Source organism: Mandrillus leucophaeus, unplaced genomic scaffold (assembly GCF_000951045.1).
Source record: "Mandrillus leucophaeus isolate KB7577 unplaced genomic scaffold, Mleu.le_1.0 Scaffold442, whole genome shotgun sequence".
Lineage (NCBI taxonomy): Eukaryota > Metazoa > Chordata > Mammalia > Primates > Cercopithecidae > Mandrillus > Mandrillus leucophaeus.
The window spans coordinates 1,893,117-1,904,038 of NW_012104721.1; the positions used below are offsets into that span (position 1 = coordinate 1,893,117).

General features: G+C 46.7%; 1 protein-coding gene across 2 annotated transcripts in view; it reads right to left on the reverse strand.

Annotated features, from left to right (window-relative positions):
- Positions 1–2,501: 2,501 nt before the first annotated feature.
- The window catches only part of TATDN2 (TatD DNase domain containing 2), a 43,708-nt gene continuing 35,287 nt past the window's right edge, over positions 2,502–10,922 (reverse strand). The window contains exons 5-8 of one of the 2 annotated variants that reach the window (XM_011994129.1): positions 7,258–7,385; positions 5,255–5,438; positions 4,654–4,832; positions 2,502–4,492 (exon numbers count right to left, since the gene is read on the reverse strand). In XM_011994129.1, the coding sequence (XP_011849519.1) occupies positions 4,692–4,832; positions 5,255–5,438; positions 7,258–7,385 (453 nt within the window). In that variant the 3' untranslated portion in view covers positions 2,502–4,492; positions 4,654–4,691. The remainder of the gene's footprint in view (positions 4,493–4,653; positions 4,833–5,254; positions 5,439–7,257; positions 7,386–10,922) is intronic. The other variant, XM_011994128.1, reaches the window with a different exon arrangement.

A 10,922-nucleotide genomic window follows, 5' to 3' on the forward strand; every position in this document is an offset into this window, starting at 1 on the left:
AGATTAATGTGATTTCACTTCATTTTCACAGCAAGCCTACTTATGAGGGAGAAAACTAAAGCTCAGAGAAATTAAGTTAACTTTCCCAAAGTCACACAGCAAGTACGTGGCTGACTCACGGACATCATCAGAAGGCTCAGGTGCTGCTTTTTCATCTGGCTCCACAGCCTCTCAGCCAGTGCGGCTTCCCTCGCTCTACTGCCTAGGATGAGAGAGGTTTCCATTTTCATTCATTTTCCTTCAGAATACACTGGGTGAACGTGGTAGCGGGGTAGAATAGTGAGGACAATTTCAAGTCAACAATGGGCGGAAATATAATTTATCAAAGGAAATGGTTAGAGGACGCCTTTGAGAAAATGTATCATTTCAAACATGTTCCTGTATCAGCTTTCTTAAACCCACTCCTTCATGCATCATTTAATGATACCACTGTAACTTGATCGTCTCTAAAGTGGGGTGTAGGTACCCCCAGGGTGAGTGAGCTATTTGCTGGAGAAAAAAAATTCTCCTCGTGAAAAAACTTTTACCTTGTGTATAATTAGCATAACAGTGCATGTATTTAAGTTCTTATACACTTATAGGTGTGTGTTCAGAAACTCTCCTAAGACAGTGCACAGAGAAGAGTTGAGACCCCTCCACTAAGCTACCCACCTTCATCTGAATCCACTTTCAAATGTCACTGGCATTTGGGAGGTCGAGGCGGGTGGGTCACCTGAGATCAGGAGTGCAAGGCCAAACTGGTCAACACAGCAAAACCTCATCGCTACTTAAAATTAAAAAAAAAAAAAAAAAATTAGCCAGGCATGCTGGTGGGCGCCTGTAATCCCAGCTACTCAGGAAGCTGAGGCAGGAGAGTCACTTGAACCTGGGAGACGGAGGTTGCAGTGAGCCAAGATCAGGCCACTGCATTCCAGCCTGGGCGACAGAGTGACACTCAGTCTCAAAAAAACAACCAAAACCAAAAAAAGATGTCACTAGCAAATGAGCACTTTTTAATACAGTGATCCTGAGAGGGACTAGCTGGCCACTAATCACCATCTTTGACAGAGTTTGCTTCTTCAATCACTGTACATTCCGGTGGCCATTTGCCCTTACTTTACAAAAATGAATGAAGCAAAATGAAGGTGCTGACAGCAAATGATGAGTATCAGTCCCAAGTTTCCTACAGAAAGATGGAAACACCAGAAAAGTCAAGGACAGACAGTCACAAGGACCGTCACTGAGTGGACAAAGCCAACTGCACATTCGACTGTGAAGGAACTGAGACAAAGTTCAGGGTGATGCCAAAGATACATCATCAATGATTGTATCTAAAAGACAAGGCAGCAACAGAGACTTCAAAGGTGTTCAGTATTCTTGCGAAAGAACGTTCCTTTTTATGTGTAAGTTTACTTTTTGGCCAGTGCACTTGTATTCAAGAATACCTTAGTACAAAATAGGAGGGCTGAGTGCAAGTAATGAAACAGAATTTCCTCCACAGTTTACCCAGAGGCATCAGGAATTCAGTCCAACGCCCATCATCCAACTGATTCATCAACACCCCCAGGGACTAGATTTTTCTTCCTCCTACAGCCTTGCGCTGGAAACAAAAAAAAAGAAAAGAAAAGAAAGTATCTACATAGGTTAGAAAGAGGCAGTGCATCTGAGTTCCCAGGCAGTAAAATTACTTAACACTCTAAGGCTGTAGAACTTTAAGAATTTGTCCAGACGCAGTGGCTCACGCCTGTAATCCCAGCACTTTGGGAGGCCGAGGTGGGTGGACCACGAGGTCAGAAGATCGAGACCATCCTGGATAACACAGTGAAACCCCGTCTCTACTAAAAATACAAAAAAAAAAAAAAAAAATTAGCTGGGCGTGGTGGCGGGCGCCTGTAGTAGTCCCAGCTACTCGGGAGGCTGAGGCAGGAGAACAGGAGAACAGCGTGAACCCAGGAGGCGGAGCTTGCAGTGAGCTGAGATCACGCCACTGCACTCCAGCCTGGGTGACAGAGCGAGAATCCGTCTCAAAAGAAAAAAAAGAATTATTTTTTGGGGAAAGACAGGGGGAGGGGAGAGACAGAGTGTCGCTCTGTCACCCAGGCTGGAGTGCAATGGCGCGATCTTGGCTCATTGCAACCTCCGCCTCCTGGGTTCAAGTGATTCTCCTGCTTAAGCCTCCCAAATAGCTGGGACTACAGGCGCGTGCCACCCCACTCAGCTATATTTTTGTATTTTTAGTAGAGATAGGGTTTCACCGTGTTGGCCAGCCTGGTCTCGAACTCCTAACCTCAAGTGATCTGCCCGCCCTGGCCTCCCAAAGTGCTGGGATTACAGAAGTGAGCCACCATGCCTGGCCGAACTTTAAGAATTCTTATATGCAGTTTAACTTTACAGAGAGCCACATGGGTACTCAAGAAAGTCTCCAGCTATCTGGATTCTTGGGTTACAGAGCTGGCCAACAACCAGATTCAACCACTGCATCACTCAGGTAAGTAAGTCTACACAAACACAGAGAGACTGGGTTGGCTGGAGGATCCATCACTTTATTTTCAGAAAAAGATGGCCAAAGAGGGGAAAAAATACAGAGGCATTCCCACAGCACAGTGAAAACAATCAGCCATCCAAAAAGCTGAATCAAAAACAACGCCAACCGACTTTCACGCCCACACAGGTGAGGTTTCACTATGTAACAGCACATAAATGATAATCTAAATCCTAGAGAGAAAAGTAGATAGCACCTTGTGCTTTTCCTTGGCAGGTGGATGGCACAGGCTTGGAGACTTCCATGTCATCATCGCTTTTCCTCCTCTAACACAGGACTGGTTGGTTTCACCTGCAGGCAGTACTGACTTCAGGGCTTGTGGAGAGGAGATGGTTGTGCTGCAGTTCACTTGGTGACAATAAAGCACTTTGATATACTCAGCAGTCCCCAGATCTTCCAAGCAGGAGATCAGGTCCCCCCCGACTTCCCACATGGGCAAATCTGCAGCACAGACAACATAACGGCACAGCTGATCCATGAAGACAGACAGTGAATCAAGGCTGAGTTCCAGGCCAGTGACTTGTGCACCAGGGGCAAGATGGAAATACCAGATAGGAAATATTAAATCCATTCCATTTTAGCTCACAAGGCTCAAATGCACCTTCCAAAAACACCTAGAGGAATTTAGGATTCCATAAGGGACGTATTTTACAATTTAAGCCTCCAAGAACACAGACGAGGGACTCCAGGTGACCTATCCACCTCACTGCAGGAGATCAGGGTGAAGGATCCTTTGAAACAAAATACAGTCTCCTCTCACTTAACCCTGGACCATTAGAAACTCTAGGGCCTGTAACGAATATACCTTTACAAGGCACCAGCAGGCGGCAGAGCAGAGCTCAGGACCTGAGATGACTCAGTTACTCAAAAGGTGAAGGAGAGGCTCTGACTTCTAAAACACAGAAAGACAGGACACAGGAGAGGCAAAGGCAAGGGGGCACCCAGGAGAAGCGGGAGAGGGACTGGTACATTTGCGGACACCAGGCCTGCTTATTCTGCATAGACAATGTAACATGGCTGAGCTGCCCTGCAGAGCTTCAGAGAATGACGCTGATTCACCTCTCAACCTGGGCAGGGCACACAAGGGACTGTTAACGCAAGATGAAATGAGGATTATTTTTGGTCAAATGTTCCAGAGAAGGGGGCAAAAGTGAAACAAAAGGAGGCTGGGAACCCCTGACACAAGACTAGCAGGTAGTTTCTGCTGCAAACTGAACCTTATCAGCTTAACACACCCACACAGCAGCCCTGAGGGCATCAGTGAGTAGGAAGTACCTCCTTTGGGGTCCTCTTCCCCAAGAAGGCCTCTTCTGGAGTCCCCCAGTCTGTCCTGGATCTCCATCATGAACAATGAGCGCTCCTCTGCACACCCCATATCGATGGCAGTGGAACCAATGAGACCAGCAGTTGAAGTCCTTCTGCCTGTGCTGACGCTGGAGTTGACACCAGAACAGTGACCGTCAAATTGAAGAGTTATCCACGGAAGGAAAGAGAACGACTTCACTGGTTGCAAGAAAATAAACCTCTGAGATAGGTCTCCAGTTAATTTCCCCCAAAAGGTTTCCCAGTTGGGAGTCTGTTTTTAGAACCGAGAACCAGGAACTGAGTTACACACCCACGTGTGCTTAGACGAGTAGGCGGGTGACTTTATTCACAAACTGCTCAAAAACACAGGCTGCAGAGAACAGAATTTGGACTGCCAAACTCACTGCACCCTCATATCACACTCTTCTTTGCTGCCTACCCTGGAGCATTTTGGCTGGGAGGCAAAACCCCAGTGCTATTACAGGCAGTCCCCATACCCCTCATTCCACGCCCACCCCACCCCACCCACAAGCTGAAGCCTTATGACCCGCTTTGAGTTAAACATCCTGTCCTGGTTTTCTGTGTTCCAATCAGCTCTCCAAACACATCCTCGACCTGAGACACAGACTTCAAGCCAGCCTGTGTTCTGTCAGGCTGCTGGTCGCCCTGGAGGGTGGAAGAGAAAAGGAAAAAGGTTCCAAATCACGTCACTCAAAACAAATCAGGCTTAATGCTCATACTATGTTTATATTCTTTACATTAATAAAATGCAACAAAAGACTTGTTTGTGCTGGTTTTTAAAAAACACAGAATGTGAGTTTTATGACCTTTTCTAGGAAACTCCTGAGGACTGTACCTTCTCTGCTTAAAGACTGTAGAGGCGACTGGTGTTCTCACGCAAGGCAGCCAAGGTGCGGGAGAGTGGCTGATCTTTGACCCTGGCAATCTCTCGGACCGTATGCAAGGCCAGGCCCGGGTGGGCATACTGGCAAAGGCTTTTGGGAACCTGGAAGACATCAAGCGGTCATAACATCATTGTGCCATCTGTGCACCGTCATAACCTAGAACTCCCTCCCTGTCCCTTCCCCAGCAAGGACCTCTTTGGGGCTGCCCTGTAGAGACCCCGTTACCTGCAGGTGCAGGGAGAGTCCTAGTCATGGGGGCTCTGGGTGAGCAGGGTCCCACGCTTCCTTGGACTACCCTCTACAGGGTAGGGCTTTGCACTGCCTGGAAGAGAGTGGTTACCCTTCAGCTTCTCAGCCCCCTAGACTTTTGGTTCTGCAGAGTAACAGCAAGGAGGCATCTACACAGCCCAGGATGGGACCTGGAAGTCACTGGGGCTCTGGCCCTGCCAACCTTGTAAGGGTGACCACCCACCTCCCCACCCTCTCCCTCCGGTGCCTCCCCTCAGCCTGAAGACCCCCTTACCTGGCGAGGGAGGAAATAGGGAGCATCCGTTTCTACGATGATTCTCTCTAGTGGGATCTGCCTCAGGGCTTCCCGGGCCTCCCAGGCGGAGGAGTACGTCAGCACTGCCGTGAAGCCCACAGACATGTTGGGAAAGTACTTCAGTAGGGGCTCGATGACCGGGTAGCTGCCGGTGAAGCAATGCCTGGGGACAGAACTCCACATCAGGGCTGCTCACAGTCCCCTCTGTAGCAACCCCCAGCTCCCACTAGACCCATCACCCCTTTTCAATGATTCCCAGAAATGGGAAGACTGCATCCTAGGGAAGGACTCCACAGAAAACACAGACAAGGGCTGGCTCCAACACAGGAAGGCCCAAGATGGCACTTGGTGAGTGATCAGAAATCGCTTAGAGATCACCACGCACACCGCAGAATGCTCTGCAGTCACCTGAGATGACCACCACAGAGAACACACTGGGATAGGAAATGCTCCTAACACTGAAGAGGAGCAAAATCAAGAACTGTGGCCCCTATGATGACAACGACAGCATATAAAAACTATGCCCATGTAGTCAAATGAACTGAAAGAAAACCTAACAAAATATTGGGGAGTCGAACTACAGATGAATTTTCTTCTCTTAATCTGATACCTATTCATGTTCTTGGTGCCATATATATATAGTTACCAATCTGGAAATTCAGGGCCTCCTCCTGCAATACCACCTCGTTGGGTCAGCTTAGCCCTGGCCTACCAGCCACTATTACATTTCCTTCAAAGTTAGCCCAAAATGCAGCAATGAAAACCAACCAACCAGAAAAGCCAACTGACTGCTTCATCATTGGTGTGTGCCCAGCTGGGGGCCAGAGGCTTCACTCACTCTGCTTAGGTACCCAAAGGCCCTGACAGCCCCATCCCCCTTTTTCTGCCATCTGACAAGACCCAGTTTGGGTGCTAGAGTCCTTGTTATTCAGCCAGCCCCTCTCAACCATCTTTAAGGAGCTGGCCAGGCATCACCTCCTGAGTCTTCTGGTTGGGCTATGATCATCGGCCCCTGCTCTGGCTCCCGCAGCACCTATGACCACCCAGTCCCACACACTATGTAGACAGAAGCCACCATCCAACCTGTCTCCTGGCAGCACCTCCAGATATCCCAAGAGGCAAGTCAATGCCCAGTACCTACATGTGGCAGGAGTTCATAAGTTCAGAGAGTTTACCAAACCGAACTGAAGAACCCCTAGATGCCATTCTGATAAAATATGACATTGATTTTCGTAACTGCGGGGAAAGGAGCTTTCAAGTTCAAAATAGGAAAGAAAATGTCCTTTCAAGTACCCTTAGATGCTCTGTGTGCTAAGTCATCAGACGCCACAGCAACCTCTCAAGATGAGCAGTCCTCACTGCTGAGAACTGAGACTCCATTTCCACCCATCCCATCCCCAGGAGGAGGGCACGAAAGGCCCCTTGTGCTCACTGGTGATTTAGGGTTATTAGTTCAAACCATATGAAGTTACTATTTTGTGAGAAAAAAAAAAAAGGTCAAATATGATACATTTCAAGTCGTTTAACCTAATAGTTAATTCTTTAGAAAAGACAGTGTATAGGCCAGGCGCAAAGGCTCATGCCTATAATCCCAGCACTTTGGGAGGCCGAGGCAGGCAGATCATGAGGTCAGGAGTTTGAGACCAGCCTGGCCAACATGGCAAAATCCCATCTCTACTAAAAATACAAAAATTAGCTGGGCGTGGTGGCACGTGCCGGTAATCCCAGCTACTCAGGAGACTGAGGCAGGAGAATTGCTTGAACCCGGGAGGCAGAAATTGCAGTGAGCCGAAATTGCACTACTACACTCCAGCCTGGGCGACAAGGTGAGACTCCGTCTCGGGGAAAAAAAAAGAATAGATAGTGTATAATGACAGAATACAATCATTGCTGTCCTCATCAACTTCTCATCTTTCCAACTAACGTCCTAGACAGAGGGAAGTGTTTCTTTCATTTGCCCACTGAAGTTCCAGTCTTCTAACCTATGGATCTTGTAGTCAGGGGGCACAAACTTTTTCATGATGTCTAGCAGATCTTCATCAGCTTCTCGGCAGTGGATCACCAAGGGCTTCTTTAGAGAGACAGCCAGCTGTAGCTGTCTCTCAAATACCTAGAAGAGGACACAGCAACAACCCGTTGGTTAGCAGCACTTCAGAAGTCCATTACCTCTGGAACACCCGGTCCAGCAGGCACCCCCACCGTGTCTCCAACTCTTTTAACTGTATAATGTAATAATAATAGCTAATGATTATTGGGCATTTACAATAGAGCCAGGTAGTGCCCAAAGTACTGTAGGTCTATCATAACCTGCAGTCCTCACAACCACCCTGAGGCAGGTGCTGCTGTCTGTGCTGAGGGCAAGTTAACCTGCAGTCAGCAGTTGTAGCACCAGGATCCAAACTTGAACCCTGGCAGTCCACACAGTAATCACTGTATGATGCCAACCTGGGGTGGCAGGGGCAGGGCAGGGATCAAGAACATAAAGCACAAAGTTAATGTCCCTCACCTCACTGTCCCCACCTCCGCTCTCAAGAGATACCAACTTCCAGAACTCTCCCTATGCAGAGCTGTTAGGGATGGTGGAGCGTGGTGTTTATGTGTATCTCCAGCAAGGTGCCTCTGGCTCTCAGAAGGTGCTCAAATACTTGCTAAAGAAACAAATACGGCTGGGCGCGGTGGCTCACACTTGTAATCCCAGCACTTTGGGAGGCCGAGGCGGGCGGATCACAAGGTCAGGAGATCGAGACCATCCTGGCTAACACGGTGAAACCCCATCTCTACTAAAAATGCAAAAAATTAGCCGGGCAAGGTGGCGGGCGCCTGTAGTCCCAGCTACTCGGGAGGCTGAGGCAGGAGAATGGCGTGAACCTGGGAGGCGGAGCTTGCAGTAAGCCGAAATCTCGCCACTGCACTCCAGCGTAGGCGACTGAGCAAGACTCCGTCTCAAAAAAAAAAAAAAAAAAAAAAAAAAAAAAAAAAAAACTTTTTTTCCACAACTTTTTTTTTTTTTTTGAAACCGAGTCCTGCTCTGTCGCCCAGGCTGGAGTGTAGTGGCGCGATTGCAGCTCACTGTAGCCTGCACCTCCTGGGTTCAAGTGATTCTCCTGCCTCAGCCTCCCGAGTAGCTGGTATGACAAGCAGGCACCACCTTGCCTGGCTAATTTTTGTATTTTTTTGTAGAGATGGGGTTTCGCCATGTTGGTCAGGCTGGTCTCAAACTCCTAACCTCAACTGATCTGCCCACTTCAGCCTCCCAAAGTGCTGGGATTACAGGCATGTGCCACCGTGCCCGGCCAATTTGCTTCCTTTACTCAGTCAAAATCGGATATCCTCGCAGGTCAATAACTACAGATATACTTTACTCTTTATAACACTAGCCACTTTTAAATCTTCACTATTGTTAATTTAAATGAAAAAAGTAGGGTTAGGACCTGTTCTTTCCTCTAACGAGCCCAGGTTTAGAACAAAGAAAAGTATTAATTCACCAGGTGTGGTGGCTCACGCCTGTAATCCCAACACTTTGGCAGGCAGAGTCGGGTTTGAGGTCAGGTGTTCAAGACAAGCCTGGCCAACATGGTGAAACCCTGTCTCTACTAAAAATACAAAAATTAGCTGGGCATGGTGGCAGGTGCCTATAATCCCAGCTACTTGGGTGGCTGAGGCACAAGAATCCCCTGAACCTGGGAGGCGGATGTTGCAGTGAGCTGAGATTGTGCCACTGCACTCCAGCCTGGACAGAGCAAGACTGTCTCAAAAAAAAAAAAAAGATTAATTCATTATAAGCAAATCACCTCATATTGTTTCCATGAGTAGTTTTTACAATTGTGGAACATAATTCGTGTTTATGTTTTTAGCATCAAACAATGAGATACTTTTGGTAATTTGAGTCAGGTGATAGTCACTTGAGAATGATATTTACAAGTCTAACACCTGTACTGCCTCTTCTCAAAATAGCAACACTAAGCCAATACCAATTCTGATGTAACTTTTGTTTAATCTGTGTTTTCAACAAAAGGAAAATGACCATAGACATCAAAATTATAGACTGCTTGGAAGAGGCTTTATTTAAAGGCTGGCCAGTTCCACTATCAACAGGTGGCTGGAGCTCCTCCTATTTGCATCTGCTAAGCTGTTCACCTGTTCTCCCCTGACCCCTACACACAGGCAGGAGAGGTTTCAAGAGATTCCAATTCCAACATTTCATTCCAGCCTCTAAAAAATTATCCCTCAGAGTAGTGAAATAAACTATTAGAGCTTTAGGATAGAATATTACACAGCTGTTAAACATTTTTCAAAGTATAGTTGATGAATGGGAAAATTTCACAAGTGGAAAAGACACTTAAAACGATTTAATTTCCTAATTTCTTTTTTTAACACAAGCACGCACATCCAACCTACGTTTCTTTGATCCTATGACAGGTGCTTGGAAGACAAGCCACTTTGCAATTGTTCCTTGCAATTTTATTGTCCCTTGCAATTTTCCAAGGGACAATAACATTACATTTATAATGTTTCGTAAAACACATCCAGATTTCAAAAATGTTAAGAAGGAAGAACTCATTAGAATGCAGGAACTTGTGGTTGGACAGGAGCTATTTGCAGCATTTGTCCTCACCAGGAACCCAGCTGAAAAAGAACAGGAGTGAAGGAGGTACAGATGAGTTACTACCCAGCATAATTATTCACTTCTACCTGCATAAGGCTGGGTTCCTAACTGATCCATTATTTCCAGGGATTCCACAGTTAGTCTCTCCTGGGGGTTGCCCCAGGCATCTCTTGCATATTTATTACCTTAATAATTAATTAATTCCTCTTTAACACACATAAAGAGATACAGCCTGGGTAGGGAAGGACAGTATACTCTCCCTGGCACCCCTCCCAGATGCTGACATGTGCAATTTACACACAAAGTCTTCAAGATCTAACTCTTACGAGTTACATAGTTAAATCTGTAAACATCACAGATCAACAAAGAAAACGTTAACAGTAATTTGCTCTAACCAGCAGAATAACTATAACTACCCATTCTTTCCCCAGTTGTTTTGCTTCTCTATTTTCCAATCCTTCCAGAAAATTTTAGGTACAACAACCAAACTCTCTTATAATGAACTGGGTCTAGCACCCTATCATCTTGGCCAGATACACTCCTTCCACAGGCTTTTTTCTTTTCTTTTTTTTAAATGTAATAAAGATACGGTCTCACTATGTTGCCTAGGCTCATCTTGAACTCCTAGGTTCAAGCAATTTCCTGCCTCAGGCTCCCAAAGCGTTGGGATTACAGGCGTGAGCCACCTCGCCCAGCCCTCTATAGGTTCTTCTTCTTCCCTTCACAAGATAAAACATTCAGCAGGACACATCAAGAACTTGCTAACTGCTCTTTCAGGTAAATGCAACTCTGCACTGACATCCAACCAGGTGCAGTTCCCAGTCACCACCATTCACCTTATTTAGGTACCAAAGTTTTTATTTACATCAAAACAGTGTCCACATCCCCCACCCAGCCTAGGAGTCTCTGGTGTTGACAAATATTTTCTAGTCTTCCTCCCTTTTACAGGCAGCTTAGCCCTCCCCCAGCCAGCAGCAATTCCTCAGACTCATTATCTTCCAGTCTTGAGTCGAATCTCACCAAGCCAAATGACATCTTCAA